Source organism: Loxodonta africana, chromosome 1, assembly GCF_030014295.1.
Source record: "Loxodonta africana isolate mLoxAfr1 chromosome 1, mLoxAfr1.hap2, whole genome shotgun sequence".
In the NCBI taxonomy this organism is placed as follows: Eukaryota; Metazoa; Chordata; class Mammalia; order Proboscidea; family Elephantidae; genus Loxodonta; species Loxodonta africana.
The window spans coordinates 27,836,523-27,854,349 of NC_087342.1; the positions used below are offsets into that span (position 1 = coordinate 27,836,523).

Here is a 17,827-nt window from a genome sequence, read left to right on the forward strand (position 1 = left end):
TGTATAAAAACATAATTGATTGTGTATTGATCTTGTTCCCTATAACTCTGCTGAATTCATTTATTAGCTCTAAAAGGGTTTTGTCTGTGTGTTTTGTTTTGTTTTGTTTTGTTTTGTGTGTGTGTGTGTGTTCTTTGGGATTTCCTAAATACAGGACCATGTCATCTGAAATAAAGATAGTTTTACTTCTTCCTTTTCAATTCAGATGCCTCATTTCTTTTCTTGTCTAATTTCTCTGGCTGAATCTCCCAGTACGATGCTGAAGAGCAGCAGTGAAAGTGGGCATCCTTATCTTGTTCTTCATCTTAGAGGGAAAGCTTTCAGTCTTTCAGCATTGAGTATGATGTTAACTGTGGGTTTTTCATAAATGTTCTTTATCAAGTTGAGGAATTTCTCTTCTATTCCTAGTTATCATGAAAGGATATTGGATTTTGTGAAATGATTTTTCTGCATTGATTGAGATGATTATCTGTGGGTTTTACCCGTTTTTTCTATTAATGTAGTGTAATATGTTGATTGATTTTCTTATGTTGATCCACTCTTGCATTCCTGGGATAAATCCCACTATTTATGAATCTTTTATTTTCATCACAAACTCTGACTCTTCAAACAGAAGTCTGTGTTTCTAAACTTTGGTTTCTGCTTTGCTCTTTCAAAAGCCAAAACAGTATCTAGCATTTGCCTATAAGAATGGATTCTCCAGCTTCAATGGTTGAGGATCCACAGGGTCATGAGAACTCCTAGGGATGAGAAATACATCAGATAAAATTTCAATAATGGTATCCTTCTATAAGTATATGTAAAGGAGCCCTGGTGGCACAGTGGTGAAGATCTACAGCTGCTAACCAAAAGCTCAGCAGTTCAAATTCACCAGCCATTCCTTGGAAACCCTGTGGGGCAGTTGTACTCTGTCCTATAGGGTCTCTATGAGTCAGAATCAACTCTACAACAATGGGTTTTTTTGTTTTGTTTTGGGGGGGAGGGTTCTGGCAAGAGTGAGAATAGCCCAGAGTTGGGAGTCAGGAGCCTTAGAATTAGAGTCTTTCCACTAACTCATAGAATAACCTTCAACAAATCAATTTCCTTCTCTGAGACTTGGTTTTTCAGCTGTAAAATGAGAGGGATAGGCTAGGTGATTTCCAGGGGTCTGCTCAGTTGTACAAGTCCGTGTCTCCATGAATCCAGTGTAGTAGAAACAGAGTATGGAGCAAGCATATACTTGTTATGGGGATCTTCAACCATACAAGTTCTTGGAGAAGGGCTTTTCTGAGGAGAAAGAACATGAGGATTGTTTATTACTAAGGACTATTTCATTTGCAAGTGACAGAAAACCAACCAACCAGCTTAAGGAAAAACAAGAGAATTTATAGATTCACATAACTGACAAATCCATACCAAAAGCCTTCAGATGAGTTTAAACCAAGGAGCTCAAACCTGAGGATACAATCTCTCTCCCTTTATTCCCCATCTTTCAGCTCCACTTTTCTCTGGTAGTAGTGTCTTTCTCAGCAAACTCTCCGTGAAGTAATTGTCTGAAGTTATGTGTTTATAGCCAGCAGATTAGCAACTCAAACAGAGAAAGACTTTCTTTTTTTTTTTCTAATACATTGAGCAAAATTCCCAAATCAAGCTTTCATCGTCTTGGCCACATTCACATTTCCATCTCCCAATGATTGCTGTAACCAGGGGGTAGAGGTTTTAATTAGCCAGGTCTGGGTCATATTCCTACTCCTAGAACTACAAATGAGGTCAGCCCAACTCATACGGCATGGATTAAAAACGGAGAAAGTGTAGATCCCAAAGAAAAATTGAAGTGCAGTTACTGGAAGGGACATTGGATGCTGAGAGATCAAAAATAACAGATGTTCCTAACAGAGGATGAGGAGATGGTAGCTCTGACAAAGGACAAGATGGAACCCAGAGTTTGACCTGTCCCTCCCTCCCCTGGCTGCAGTGTGTGGGCTCCCCAAGGTCTCCCGGAAGCTGATGGCCAGGATCTTCAATGGACGCCAGGTTCAGAAGGGCACCACGCCCTGGATTGCCATGCTCACACACCCAGGAGGACAGCCCTTCTGTGGAGGCTCCCTTCTAGGTAAGGAGGTAGAAGGGGTGGGGGACGCTAAGGGACTAGACCCTATTCCTGGAGATTGACCAAGATGTCTTTGTTGAGAATCACTGCCCACACCAGTATCAGCCCAGAAGCATAGTGTGGTAGAAAAACCCTTGACTGGAACCAAGAGAAATGGGTATTCCTGTCTTAGCCAGTTCATCAATCAACAAACACCTACCTACGTCTGGTCAGTTTCTGACACTGGGGAGGACTAATTCAAGGAGTCAGAGCCTCAAACATGAATTATAACACAAGGCACTTACATATGGTTCAAGGGCAAGGTGGTCCAGGGCTGTGGGACCAGGAAGAACTAAGAAACTCCCCCTGAGAAGTCAGGGAAGGTAGATTTACAAAGACCTTGAATGTTGTGCTTAGGAATTTAAATTTTTTTCTGAATGCTACTGCAGGTTTATAAGCGTGTTCTGGAAAGTTCTTTCCAGAGGCAGCATGGATCAAAAAAAGTGTGAATCAGAGGCCAGGAGTTCAGTGAGGCGGCTATTGCAACAGTGAGGAAAGAAGTTATCAGCCTTAGAACAAGCATGGGTGGGGGGAGGGGGAAAATAAGGAGGCAGACTCAAAAACATTTGGAAATAGGACTCAGAACTTTGTGACGGATTGAATGTGGGTGGAAGTGGGAAGCGCGAGCAAAAGGAATGGCTAATGGCTCTTCCTGCCACCTGCCAGCTTTGTGATCTTATGCCTTTTGGAGCCTCGATATCCATCTCTGAAATGAGCAGTTGGTCCAGATGATATCAGGTCCCATTGCAGCTCTGCCATCCTAAGAATAAGGAATAGCAATCCAGAGTCCCAGACCAGTTTCTGATCAGATGCCTACACAGAGGAAGAAGGCTTGGGTCAGTCCACCTCCATCTGGGCAGTTCTGGGCTGCCCGCATGCCTCACACTCAATACACCCTCTGCCAGGGAGCGGTCAGGTGTGAACAGCTCCATGTCAGGGATACCCCTGGGAGGTCCAGCCCTGGGCTAGGGCTGCAGCCAGGCCGCACAGAAAATACGTGAAGCAGCAACCAGATGTAAGCCCTCTTCTGCAAGGAATTGATGCTTATATTCCCACAAACACAAAGATAAACCTCTTCACTCTACAGAGGGAGCCTCTCAAAGAGACAAGGAGAGTGAATGAAGGTGTTAAAGGAGGGAGGTGTGGGGAGATGGGGCTGAGTGTAATCCAGTGGAGAGCAGGGCAGGAGAGAGGACCAAGAAAGAGAAGGAAAGGAAGATAAAGAGTGGGAGAGGGACAGAGGCAGAATTAGAAAGACCAAGACAGAGAGAGAATAGAGAAATGAAAGACCCCTAGAAAATGAAAGAGGAGGAATTGAAGAGAGAATAAGAAAAAAATAAAAGGAATCAGAGGAAGAGAGACTGGTAGGGCAGGAGAGACCCGAGAGAGGTGAAAGAGGAAAGACAGAAAGGGAGGGAGGAGGCTGCGAGGAAGAGATGGGAAAAGAAAAGGAAGTCCACTTCATCAGATGTTGTGGGTTTTGTTAGAAGGCAAGTAAGAGACAGATTATGTGCCCACAGTGTTAAGAATTAAATTAGTTTTCTTAAGACTTGACCTGGAAAGTTCCACAGTGTTCAACACTGATTTGTATTTATTGCATGTTTATTCCCTATTATGTTTCAAAAGGTGTTTAAAACCTACCCTTCTACCCTCCGCCAGGCTGAAATTTCCCACACACTTCACCCTCCCCACAGCTCTCCTAATTTATAATCTCTCTCCTCCTTCTTTTGTTCAGTCTTGTAGAGGCAGGGAAGGGGTAGGGGAGGGCAGAGGATCCAGGAGGGGAGCTGAGGAACAGCAAAAGGAGGGAAAGCACCACTTACAATGACCACTCTGAGGCCTGGGTAGAGGGAGACGGGCTCAGAGACCCAGTATTTACAGAGCTGGGAGGAGAACCTGAGACTCTGGACTCCCCATGGCACAAATCTGGGTTCATCTAAACAGCCCAGAGCCTTGCCCTGAGGAGGCTCTCCTAACCTGGGTCCCTCCCTCACCCACTTGGAAAAACCTGGCTAGGGACAGGGATCAGAAATGCCTGAGGAGTGGAGATGGCTTAGGTGGAGGCTTACCCAGAACCATGCAGCCAAAAGACATAGCTGCTCCTTAGAGGGCCAATGGGAGCCTGGAATTCCTGCTCCAGGAGGGTACCTCTGCCCTGGACTCTGAACTTTGACCTGATGCCCCATCCCAAAGCCCTAGTGCCTTTCTTTCTGCTTGGCTCACCCTCTGGGCTCAGCTACCTACCAGCTTGCCATCTCCCGAATGATGAGCTGACGTCTGAGCCTATATTAAGCCACGGCCAAGACTGACAGATGGACTTGTCCATCTAGGGGAAGAAGACAGCTAAAATACAAGAAATGCAGTAGACTGGCCATCAGGAGACCCAGGATCTGGCCCTGGCCCTGCCACTAACCTGCTGGGTGGCCCTGGACATCCTTGCTTTCCTGCAGGCCTGAGGGTCCACGTCTATAAAATGAGAGGTGGATCAGAGTGGTGGTTCTCAGCCCCAGCAGCAGCAGAATCACCTGGGAAACTTTTAAAATCTATTTGTACCTGAGTCCCACCCCCATGACTTAAGTGGTTTAAGACACTGATTTTTTTTAATTTCCCCAGGTGATTCTAATGTACAGCCAGAGCTGAGAAGCACCATGCTAGAGCAGTGATTCTCAAACCTCAATGTGTATAGGAATCACTTGGGGAGCTTGTTAAAACCCAGGCTCTTGTTCAGAAGGTTTGCGATATGGGGCCTGAGAGCCTACATTTCTCACAAGCTCCCATGTGATGCTGATGCTGCTGGTCCATGGACCACACTTTGAGTAGCAAGGTCTGAGAGGCAGCCAGTGAGCACAAAGATTTTTCATGGAAACTCCGGGGCTGTGTGGAGCTCACCAAACCCAGGAGTTTAAGGGAGCCCTGAATCCTCTTTAACAGGCTTATTCTTGGCCTGGTTTGGAACAAGGAGATGAAATCATATTTCCACTCCTCATCTTCAGAATAGTATCATGTAAGTGTTGGATTTGAGGCCATGAAATGCAGTGGAGAGGAATGTGGGCATCTGCAGAGTCTTGAGGATGCTCTGGAATACTCTGAAGGCCATACCTGGAGACAAGGTGAAGCAGGACGGGGCAGTGCAGGATGGAAATGTGTGCGTGTGCGTGTGTGTGTGCGTGTGTGTTCTGTTCTATAGGCACCAACTGGATTGTGACCGCTGCTCACTGCCTCCACCAGCTACTTGACCCAGAGAACCAAATCCTACATGACTCAGACTTGATCAGACCCTCTGACTTCAAAATCATTTTGGGTGAGTGAAGTGAAAGCTGATTCCTGAAGACAGTCAAGGTCCCAGGGAACGGGTTACCACTACTGTCATTTTCCAAGGCATATCCACTCCCTCACTCATACTCTCACTCACACATCACAGCAGGAAGCCAGGATAAAAAGGAGCCCAGGGACCTGAGTTCAATTCTAAGTCTAAGATTTCAGATAATGTGACCATAAACAAGTCACTCAAGTCTAGACCTCGGTTTTCACGATGATAAAATGAACAGCCCAGTCAAGATAATTTCCAAAGACCCTTTTATTCAGGTTTCTGTGAAAACATTGTTTCAAGTGGATCATACACACGAAATCAAGGCTTTACTTCTTCTTCATAAAAGCAAGAGCATCAGCTGATTCAATTCAGTTCAGTACACATTTATCTACTGGCACTATTCCAGAGTCTAAGGACAGGAGTATAAATAAGATCATCTGGTTTCTGCTCAATGAGCTTACAGTCCAATAAAGGAGTAAAAGAACAGAGACCTCTGATATAAGCCAAGAAGTAGTAAGATCTGTAAGAGAAAAACAGATAAAGTGCCATGGGCGTTCATAAGGGAAAGACTTCTAACTGAAGGATCTAGCTCAAGAATCTGAGAGGCTTCATGGAGGAGGCAGGATATGAACCAGGCATTGAAGTGTGACTAGAAGGTTTGACATTTGGCAACAGGCACAGAAACGAGCATTACAAGGTAGAGGCATCAGCTCACGAGGAAAGACAGAGGTGGGAACCCATGAGAATACATAGGGAATGGCAGGTAGAGTGGGGTGATTATGGGAAAAAGTGGGTGAAGGGCAGTGAAAGAAGTAAAATTGGGCACATGGGTTCAATGGGACAGGGGGCTGACAGGGAACAAGGTGTGACATTTTCTCCCATTGCCCCCATGCCTCACATGTCTTCTTCTTGCCCAGGCAAGCATTGGAGGCTCCAGTCAGATGAAAACGAACAGCATCTCATGGTGAAACGCATCATTCTCCACCCCCTGTATAGCCCCACCACATTTGAGAATGACGTAGGTCTGGTGGAGCTGTTGAAGAGCCCGATGCTGAATGACTTTGTGATGCCCATCTGTCTACCAGAGGGCCCCCCTGAGGAAGGTACTACCCCCACCCCACCTCTGCAGGGCAGCTGGTGCCTCAGCAGGGAGTTTTCCTGCTCATTCAGTTCTTCCCCAGAGTTGGTGAGGCTCTGGTGTCAACACAGCTTGTAGCTGAATAACTGAGCCAGTAGACCGTGCCTGCATAATTCCCTAGCTGCCTCCCCTAAAACAGCTAAGTCAGAGCTGGTTCCAAAGCCACAAAGTGATGATACGCAGGTAGCAAACAGGCAAACCTAAGTACTATTTAAACTAGGGCCCAGATAGGAAAACAGAAAGCATATTAGTTATTTTAACAGAAAGAATTCAATATTGGGTATTGAAGGACTTAATAAGTAAAAGGAGACTGCTTTGGTAATAGCTGCAAGAAGAAATCACCCACCGCTAGGGCCAGAGGGGAACCTGGTGGCGTGGTAGTTAAGAGATTGGCTGCTAACAAAAAGGTCTGCAGTTTGAATCCACCAGCCACCCCTTGGAAATCCTATGGGGCAGTTCCTATGAGTCGGAATCAGCTTGATGGCAATAGGTTTCTTTTAGGTTAGGGCTGGGAGAACAAAGGGAAGAGGTTGTAGTTATAGAACCTAGAAGCTTGTAAAAGGGGGCCTGTAGAGCTGGAACTTAGATGTCTGCAGAAGAGGTCCCGTATAGATGAAACCACAGAAAATAACTAGGAGCTGGGGTGAAGAATCACTCCTGGGGTGATGGCAACAGTGGCAGCCAGCCTTCCAGTCTCCCTGAAAGTGCCCATGTTTTCAGGAAACCAGCTGGCAAGGCAGAACTGCCATTTCAAAGTCCCATCTCCAGCATCACAAAACAGAGTATACAAGAGCAGGTTTGGAGCTGAGGGATAACAACCAGCACAGGTTCAAATCCCAGTGCTGCCATTTCCTAACTGGATGACCTTGAGAAAGTTACTTAACCTCACTGAGCCTCAATCCCCTTACCTCTAAACTGTAGTAACTCCCATGGGGGGTTATGATGTGTAAATGAGATAATATTTAAACATATCCAACATGAAGTAAATGTCCAACCCATGCCAATCTGCTTCCATTTCACTGTGTTCTAAATTCAGTGATGGCATATCACAATCCACTTCCTGTAGTTCAAAGATGATGTAAAAAATGACCAGGATGGAATCAGAGAAGTATTTAGGGGGACTAAGCCAACAGGAAGGCACAGGTATAGCTGGCTCTGATTCAATGGACGTCACATGCCTACTACAGGCCTGCTGCTTCACATTCATTAACTTATTTACCACACATAAAAGCCTTGTGAAGTGGTTGGTATTATAGCCCCATTTTAAAGATAAGAAAATTGAGGCTCAGCAACATAAAAGGACTTACCCAAGGTACAGATTGTAAGATGCAGATCTAGGGCTAAACCCAAGATCTAGGGCTAGCATATAGGTTTTCAACTTTAACCCCAGTGCTGTTTTCAGTACCCAGGCTCTTTTTCCAATGAGAAAAAGAAAAATGTTCTACAAGCACTCAATCCATTGCCACATCACCCCTCAGATTTTCTTACTTCATAGACTTCTAGAAAGCAGAGCTGAGAGGAGAGACTTAAAGGATACCAAGTCCAGCCTCTTCATTTTATGGGTAGGGAAACTGAAGCTCAGAAGAGGAGGAGAGAGGGCTTGCTAAAGGCAGCATGGCTTATCGTTGACTAGGCTGAACTGTTTCTTTATTAGCCTTCATCGAGTGAGCATCCACTATGTGCCAGCACTATTGTAGACAGGGTGATACAGCCATGAACAAGATAGACGAGATTACTGCTCTCATGGAGCCTACGTTCCATGCTAGTTAGGGGTGGGAGAGAATAGACACCTAATATATAATCCAGATAATTTCTCCTGGAATCAAGTACCCCAAGATCTTTTGCAGGTAACCTCCAACGCAGCCGTCTTCCTCCCCCACCATGCTGCCTTTATTTGAGGGGAAAATCCATCCCTTCCTACATAGGCAGAATATGACGGAGCTCCAAGATGTAACCCCCTGAAAGCCCCACAGGCAGCCTCCCTGCTTTCATCACGTCTTCTCTCCTCCAGGGGCCATGGTCATCGTCAGTGGCTGGGGAAAGCAGTTCTTGCAAAGATTCCCAGACACCCTGATGGAGGTGAAGTTTAATTTACAGCCTATGAATAGTGGGCCTCCTGCCCAGTACTGGATCTTCCTGCTCCATACTGCCCCTCAGGAATTTGGAGGCTTGGGTGGGGGACAGCAACACCAGGGGCCCTGCCTCACCTCCAAAGCTCACCACGACTTTGAACATCAGCAACATTGATCTGTTTACTCTACGTGTCATGGGACTCGTGTCTGTAAACAGTGTTCAATGTTACTGGAGGTTTATGAAAGTCTCATCTATGGAAATTCTGCCAGAAAACAGCAGGTTTGGACATCCTAAACGGACATGATCCGTCTGTACACCATGAGGACTCACATATCAGATTAGCCAAGAATGGGCGAGGCTTTTGTGAGAGGCAGTCTTTCAGTAATGAACTTGACTATGACATTTACAATTCCACATTCTGTATCATTTCAGAAAAGAACGCTGAACTAGGAATCAGGATCCCTCGAACCATGTCCTGGCTCGTACCAACTTGCTGGGTGACCTCAAGTCATTTAGCCTCTTTTTTTTTTTTAGGCCCTGGTAGCGTAGTGGTTAAGTGCTATGGCTGCTAATCAAAAGGTCAGTGGTTCGAATCCACCAGCGCTCCTTGGAAACGGCATGGGGCAGTTCTACTCTGCCCTGTAGGGTCGCTATGAGTCAGAATTGACTTGATGACAATGGGTAATAACGGATAAGGCCATAGTATCTCAAGCTGCAAAGTCAGGGAGGCAACTCCAGATGTTTTCTAAGCTTCCCGACTCTAATATCAGGTTCTGTGACTGACACAGTTGATTTTTGAACTCTTCTACATGGTATTTTAACATTCTTTAAAATTTTGGATTTGCAACAACCATCCATTCCTTCATTCACTAACTCCTAGGTGTTTATTTGGTGCCTCACATCTGCCAGACATTGTACTAGCTACTAGAGGCGCTAGGGGGTAAAAGGACAGATTTGGTTCCTGGCCTCCTTGGGCTTAGAGTCAACTGAGAGAGACCGAAAGTAATTATCAATGTCATAAATGTGATAAAGGAGAACTTCAAGATGCTTTGGATCTTGGGATTCCAGGTGGGCTTCCCAGAGGAAGTAACACTTACGTGGTAACTGATCAATGAATAGAGGTTAATGAGGCGATAGACAAGTTGCTGAGGATGTGTCTTATCCTGACTTCCTCTTCTGACTTATCTGGGGAAGGCCATGGCCCAAGAGGGTTTTGGATGGCCACTGGTCCCCTCCCAGCAAGGGCCAACAGGAGTTTTTGGGGACACGTTTGTTCTTGGTTTGACTGAATGAGAGGTACACATTTCCTCTTCCTTCCTAACGTTATTCCAACATTTACCCCCAAACTGAATCAAGAACAAAAATAATCACCACACCTTATATTTCGGTATCAATGCACCACCTCAACCCCCAGAAATATTCCCTGAGTACTGTGTTCCAAGCTATGCAAAGCAGAAATGGACGAGATACTGACCCAGTGTCTAAAAGCTCACACTTCAAGGAGAGCGGGCAGCGCAAGTAAACGCTTGCTGCAAAGCAAGCAGTGATGACCCTTAAGTTACCTAATGTTTACACAGTTTGTCACTTACAAAGCACTCATTCGTCTCTTCTTTGTACAGCAACTCCGCATGACTGTCATGTCAAATATTGTGACTTCCATATTCCAGACAAGGAAAAAGTCACAGAGATCTAAAAGACAGAGTGATTAAGTCCCACATCCAAAGTTCACAGCCAGTAATGGTAGGGAGTGGTGGAAAAGAAGACTAACCATGGCTTTGGCCTACATTGCCATATTTGAAATAGTGCATGTGCTAGGCAAGTACTAGTTACCTCCATTTGACAGACGAGAGAACTGAAGCCCAGAGCAGGCAAGTAACTTGCCCAAGGTCACATAGCAAGTCCATGGCCAAGACTGTACCAGAACTTCGACAGCCTGATTCTCCATTCAGCGCTCCTTCACCAGCATCATAGGGTAGTTTCTGAGCTAAGTCTAAGGAAGACCCTTGCTGCTTCATTCAGGAAGGTGGGGGGGGGGGCAACTCCAGGGGTGTCAGAACAGCAGGGGTCCTCAGCCTGGGGTAGGGGCCAACAATGGCCTTGTGTTCCAGATCGAAATCCCTATTGTTGATCACCGCACTTGCCAGGACGCCTATGCTCAACTGAGGAAGAACGTGACCGCGGACATGATCTGTGCTGGGGAAAAGGAGGGTAAGTCAAGAGGCTGCAGAGGGGTGAGAGAAGACAGGGGCACCCCAGCCCAGGAACTGGTGCGGAGCCAGGCAGTGGGAGGGGAGGAGGTCCCGGAGTCTGGTAAACTGTCGGGAGAGGCGAGGAGGGAGGAGGAAGAGGAAGGACTTGGGTGGGGCGGGGCTTCCATTGGAGAAGCGGGGCCAGAGAGCGTGAAGGAGGACTCAGCGGAGGGCGTAAAGCTCTTGACTGTACTCTTAGAAGTTCTGTAGTTCAACGCACATCACTTCTATCATTCCCTTCCGCAAGTCCCACTTTTCCCCTCTGAAAAGAGAGAGGCCTAAAGGGCACTAAAATTTCAATTTCAGCTCTGAGAAGGTCTGACCTAGAACAGCTCTAAGCCCAGGTTTGGGTTAGACGGTCTGCTGCGCCCTCTAGTGCTCAACTCGCTGAACTACAAATCAGACTTGGGGAGAAAGAGGTCTCCTTAGACTTTAGTGCTGGGGGAGTGGGCACACTTTAATTATTCTGCATCTCTTATTCATCTAGGGGGGAAGGATGCCTGTGCGGGTGACTCTGGAGGCCCCATGGTGACTCTGGATAAGGAGAGAGGCCAGTGGTACCTGGTGGGCACGGTGTCCTGGGGCGATGACTGTGGGAAGAAAGATCGCTATGGAGTGTACTCCTACATTCACCATAACAAGAACTGGATCCAGATGGTCACTGGGGTGAGGAATTGAACTCAGCTCCTCAGCCCCCGCACCACCTGTCCGTGGTCAGTCAGCAGCAGAGAATAACTGATGCAAGAGACCCTTCCTTCCTCTGCCCCTCACCCTTCGCAGCCACCCCCCCTTCAGCCCATTCATTACTTGACCATAAAGGACACACCTCTGTCCCCTCTTCACTCTCTTTAAAAAGGCAGAGGACCTGAGTGGTCAGAGCGCAAGACTGAATCCAGGCTCCATCACTCACTGGCTTTGCAACACTGGGCCGGTGACTTCACCTCTTTGAACCTCAGTTACCTCATGCATAAAATGGAAATGGCATACCTTACCTACCTCATAAACTGTGATGAGGATGAAATCAATTATAGTGCTTAACACAGTGCATGGTATAAACTAAGTGCTCAACAAATGTGACTTAGCAGGAGACCAATGGGTCCACCAGGCAGACAAAGTTCTCTGACAAACCCCTCACTGGGTCTCAGGGCTGATTTGTGATACACCCTTTCCCTCAGCCTTGACCATCTCCATCTGCCCCAAAATGCTCTATGCTTCTTTGCTATCATCCACCTTTCCAAACCCCAGCAACCCCCATAAAAAGTTAAAAGAGATAAGGTTCTATGGTGTAACCTATAGCAATGTAGTTATGAACCCGAGCTAGATACCAAATTGTGAATGTTCCTGAGAGAAGCAGGGGCAGGAAGGGAGATGGAATGATGCAATGGGAAATCAGATGCCTGGTTGTAGCTCTTCCCCCCAGCTCCCTGCATGAACCTAGACAAGGTCCTTCCTTTTTGTCTCAGAGCATCTTTCCAGCTCTGACAGTATCAGATCCAATGAAGCCTTTCTTGTCCTGCCGAGGTTGAGTTAAAGCCAAAGCAATCAGAAAGTGAATTACATAAGTTCAGAAGAGTTTTGATGTAGACAAAATGCTGCAAATGCTGCAACACCCACCCTCATCCACCACACCCAGGTTTCTAAGGTCAAGGCCCAAGCAAAGTGCTACCCAAGGGGTCTCTCCCTACTGCTGAGTACAGCATCTGCTCTGGGCCCTGGCCTCCTTCCCTTCCTGGGAACCTGAACTGGATAAGATAGACAGAGACCTCAGGCCCCTGCACCATCCCCTTTGCTAAGTCCACAGACGGCACCAAAGAGCTATTCCCCTGCTTCCCTCCCCATACCCTCATTCCTCACCCTGAACTCCCTAGCCCTGCAAAGTCATAAGAGTTTCCCAAGAAGAATGCCCCTCCCACCCAAGAGCCCCCTCTTCTCTCAAGAAACTTCCAAAGACCTCATCCCCTCCATAACCGCGAGATGTAAGCCCTCCGAGAGATCAGAAGCCCATGCCCCTATGTTCAGCTCTTTCAAAATTGGTCTTCATGAGGGATTTCAGCCCTTGGTCTGCACTGCAGGGGCTGGGGTCATTTTGGGTGTTTTGCTGAAAGAAGAAGATAATGGTCAACGAGAACTTACAGACACTGAGCCATAGGCTGAACACTCAGGGACTACGATTCATATCCTGCCTCTGTGCTAACTGATCCTTGGTTCCATGCTCTGTGCTTTGTTGTTGATTCTGTGAAGGGAAGATGGCAATGGTACCCAACTCCATCAGACACTTGTCAAGAAGGCAGAGCACTATTTTAGACACCCAAGAAGAATCATGATGCAAAGTTTTAGAATTGCCCCCAAAGTAGTCTAAGACACCATACCTTCCTATTCCACAGCATAGCCCAAGCATCCCTATGTGCCAGGCTGTACTGGCTGCCACCAAGATAAAAAGGACATAATTTGTGATTTCTAGGAGTTCCTAATATAAGAAATGACACAGGCGCAAGTGACTACCATGCAACAGAATGAACCCTGCCAGGCGCCCTGTGATGGAGAAGCGTGGAGGCGGAAGAGAAACCATTCTGGTACGGAGGTGTGATGGGGAGTGGGGGGTTCCAGGAAGAGTTCCTGGAGGAGACAGTGTTGGAGCTGAGCCTTAAAGGAGGAGTTAAGGAAGATGGGCATTTCAAGGGGGAGACTAAGAAAGGATCTTCCAGATGAAGGGAGAAAAGAGTAAATGTCTACCCAAGCTTTCCTCGGATGACACTAGATCCTCCTGGAAGAATGACATGTCCAGTAGACCAGCGCTCTGGTTCTGGGGACAGATACAGCATCGGCACTACCTAAAAGAGCCTCCCTCCCTAAAGTCAGACAACTGAACAAGACTCGAAACAGCCTCAGAATTTGTGTGCAAACACTGGCTTCAGGCTGGACCCAGGTTATTCTGTTTATTCCTCAGTTGCTACTTCAGCCTTACTCTGAGGAAATGTCTAGATGGGCCATAGAACCTGTGCTTGCCCTTGATCTACAAGCATTTATTATGTATTCCAGCCTCTGCACTGGTGCTAAGGTCCAAGAGACTCAAATATCTTGCAGAATCACAGAAGCAGAGGGTAGGAGTGTCTATTAGGACCACCTTGTCTAATTATGACCTCATTCCTGAACCTTTTTAATGATGGAAAACTCATTACCTCCAGAAGCAGGCCATCCTAGCTTTAAAATAAGCTGCCTCTTAGAAAGGCTTCTATCCAACCAAATTCCATCTCCCTAGAATGTAGGTTGTGTAGCTGAAACTCTGAGTCCGTTACAACAAATGTTGTTGTTAGTGATAATGATCACACCTGGATTTCACTAGCAGCAGAAGCTGTTGTTCTGGGGAACTACGCATTTGTCTCAATAAACATCTGCATTGAGTCAAAGCTCCTCGCTTGGCTTGTATGTTTTTCATGCTCTGATGATTCTGGTGAGTTGTGTTTTCATTTATCAAAATTTTGCTGTATTCAATTAGAACCATCATACCATGAAGACAGAAAGAGAGAATGTAATGGGAAGATTGTATTAGAGATACAAAAGCGTGTCTTAGGTTTTTCAGGTCAGTTCTGATTAAATATCCAGTCCTATTATTCCTGTGGAACCCTGGTGGCACGTGGTTAAAAGCTCGGCTGCTAACCAAAAGGTGAGCAGTTCGAATCCACCAGCCACTCCTTGGAAACCCTATGGGGCAGTTCTATCTGTCCTATAGGGTCATTTTGGACTGGAATTGGCTCAATGGCAAGGGGTTTGGCTTTGGTTTTTTAGTTAATAATAACGTATTAATATTGCACTAACAATAATGTATCACAGTTTATTAATGGTGACAAATGTACCATACTAATATGTTAATGATAGAAGAAATTGGGTGCGGCGTATATGAGAACTTTCTGTAATATAGTCACAATTTTTCTGTAAACCTAAAACTGTTCTAAAACTGAAAGTTTATTAAAAAAAAAAAAATGTGGCCCAGATTGCTCAGCTAGCAGATGGGGGAACCAAGATTTGAAACCAGTCCTGATGGACTATGGAGCCCAAGCTATTAACTCCTAGGCCAGTGGTTCTCAAACTTGGCTGTGCACAGGGATCACCTGGGTCCTACCCTCCAGTGATTCAAATATAATCAGTCTGGAGTAAGGCCTGAGAATGAGGGAGGTTTCAGTGTTCCCCAGGTGATTACCATACACATACAGTTTGAGAACCAAAGTTCTAGGCTATCCTGCTGATATGTGAGCCCTGCAGAATGTTGGGAGCCTTGCCTCAGCTGCTAAGAGGCAGAGACAGCATAGGCATCCTCGTGTTCTGGCCCATGATCCAGAACTTTCTACGGCTCTCAACAGCAACATCATTGCTAAGACATATCTGCATTATTAGTGTCTTCCTTGAAAAAAAACGGTGCTATTTGACTTCTCAGTGGTCAACTGCAGAAGGGAAAATAGTTACAGGAATATGGGAATAACGTATGCGAGGGCGTAGCCATGAAAGAGCACTAGATGTCTGGGGGAAGCTGAGTGGCCTGGTGTCCCTGGAGAGCAAGACAAGGTGAAAGAAAACACCATTCAAGAAGATCTGCAGGGTCATGGAAAGGGGTGGATGCCAAGCCTGATTTGAGGAATGGAGAGACATCTGAAGTTTTGGAATTAAGGAAAGATGTTATCAGCTTTACTTTTCAAATGAGGCATCAGTGCAGAAAGTAAACTGAAGAACAGGTTAAAGTCAGGGAGATTCAATGTGGCTACAAAACATCAGGTAAATGAACCTGTAGTCCTGAATGAGGGCAGGACAGTGGAGAAGGAGGAGAGGAATCTGTTTCCTGGGCCTTCAGGAGCCACTTTTCACAGATTCCCGACCTCTATTAATACCTTACTAGAGAGGTAAGAGGGCAGGGACCAGTACTCAAAGGCAATAATGGTTTTCCAGGTCCCTGCTCCTCCTGTGACGTGCTGGCATCAGTAGGTGGCTCCGGAAAGGAAGCTAAGGAGTTCTGCAAACTTGTGGGAAGGAGCCAAACACGGCCTTTTCAATGATTTCCTGCATCTGGTATATGTCTGCCTTTTTGCCAGAAGATAAGAAAAATGTCATTTGGGTGCAAAAACGCAGGCTCGGTTCCCAGCAATGAGCTTCTGATCACAGGCGGAAAGAGCCAGGACAGTTAGAACACATAGGCAGACCCCAAACGCTCTGAGAGAGTCCTCTCAACAGAGTGGGGTATGAGGACAAGGCAATGTTACAAGGGGAAGGCATCCAGAGCTGAATGATGGTTAGATCAGCGTGGGTGGGAATGTATCTCCCCTGCCCAGGTCTGCCAGGCTCAGTGGAGGCCTCTACAAAGCAACAGGTTATGATATCTCCATCCACACCCATGGACCAGCACCAGCCAGAGCAAGCCCTGGGGAGCCGAGGGTGCAGTGTGGGTGCAGTCCAGGCCTGAGGTCTTAGAAGTTACTGACCTATATTAAAAGTGAAGACTCTGGTCACCCCTTGAATTTGCTTGTCCTTATTCCATCTTGCCCATCTCACGGGACCATCTGGCTTATTTAGTCCATGCCTATTAAACACTCACACACAGCCCAGTCCTGCCAACAGGATCCAAGACAACAAAATCCCTCCTTTAAACATCTCCGACAACATCTCCCTTTGGTCTGAGTTGGTGTCCAACGTCCAAATCCATGTTGGCAGCCTGGGCCTCCCACTAAGTCTTTTTATTTTAGTGCATTTTTAAATTATGAAGTATTTCAAACACACTGAAAAAACAATAGAGACAAAAAACCCATATCCTGCTAGGACTTGATGAAGCAACACATCCCAGGCAAAGGTTGACAGAAGGATTCCAATCCAAGGGCTGAGTTGGTGCCATGAGAGAGGGTTGGTGCTTTGAGCCAGTGGAAAGAGCTCTGAACCTAGCCCCAAGGACCAGGGTTGCAGTCCTAGCTCTGCTGCCTAATGGCCCTGAAAGTTCAGGTGAGTCACCTTCTCTGTGTCTGTTTCCTCATCCTCCTGTTGGTTTCTCCTGATTTTTCCAACTTCTATCCATGGAGCACTGGTGGCACAGTGGTTCAGTGTTAGGCTGCTAACCAGAAGGTTGGCAGTTTGAATCCACCATCTGCTCCTTGGAAACCCTATTGGGGCAGTTCTACTCTGTCCTACAGGGTTTCTGTGAGTCAGAATCGACTTGATGGCAGTGGGTTTGGGTTTTTATACATGGAGAGTACCAGGGCTCAGCCCTTGGGCCTCTTTTCTTTTTTGTGTACTCTTACCCCCTGCATAATCTCATCAAGTCTCATGACATTAAATATCATCTCTATGCTGGTGATTCTCCCATTTTATCTTCAGTTTGGGCTTCTCCTCTGAACCATAGACTTAAATATTCACCTGCCACCTTGGCATTTGCAATGTCTAATGTCTGAGTGTCTAAAAAGCATCTCAAACTTTATATGACCAACCAAGCTCCTGACATTGTCCCCCCAAATCTGTTCCTCACACTGCTTTCCTTGTGTCAGAAAGTGATAACTCCATTTTTCTAGTTGCTCATGCCAAAGATCTTGGGCTCCCTTTGACTCTGTCTCTCACCGCCACATCTGAGTCACCAACGGACCTTATCAGTTCTACCTTTGAAGTATATCCAGACTCAACCATAGCTGCTAACACCCAGTTACAGGCCACCACTCTGGTACAAACCACTATCACTTCTTGGCTGGATTACTACAAGAGCCTCCTGGCTGATCTTTCCTCTTTCATCCTAGCCCCACTATGGCTTCCGCTCAGCATGGTGGCAGTAAATTGGATTACTTCACTCCACTGCTCAAACCTTCCAGTGGCTTAGTGATTCATTCAGATTAAAAACCAATATCCTGCCAACGACCTATGGTGTCTGTGCTCTGATCTCCGTTACTCCTGTGCCTCCACTGCAT

General features: G+C 46.4%; 1 protein-coding gene across 1 annotated transcript in view; it reads left to right on the forward strand.

The window, feature by feature from the left end:
• MASP1 (MBL associated serine protease 1) overlaps positions 1-11,949 on the forward strand; it is a 76,258-nt gene extending 64,309 nt beyond the window's left edge. The window contains exons 10-15 of the mRNA XM_023551595.2: positions 1,955-2,092; positions 5,316-5,429; positions 6,356-6,541; positions 8,588-8,655; positions 10,758-10,857; positions 11,386-11,949. Coding sequence (XP_023407363.2) covers positions 1,955-2,092; positions 5,316-5,429; positions 6,356-6,541; positions 8,588-8,655; positions 10,758-10,857; positions 11,386-11,576 — 797 coding nt within the window. The 3' untranslated portion in view covers positions 11,577-11,949. The remainder of the gene's footprint in view (positions 1-1,954; positions 2,093-5,315; positions 5,430-6,355; positions 6,542-8,587; positions 8,656-10,757; positions 10,858-11,385) is intronic.
• The last annotated feature ends 5,878 nt before the right edge of the window (positions 11,950-17,827 follow it).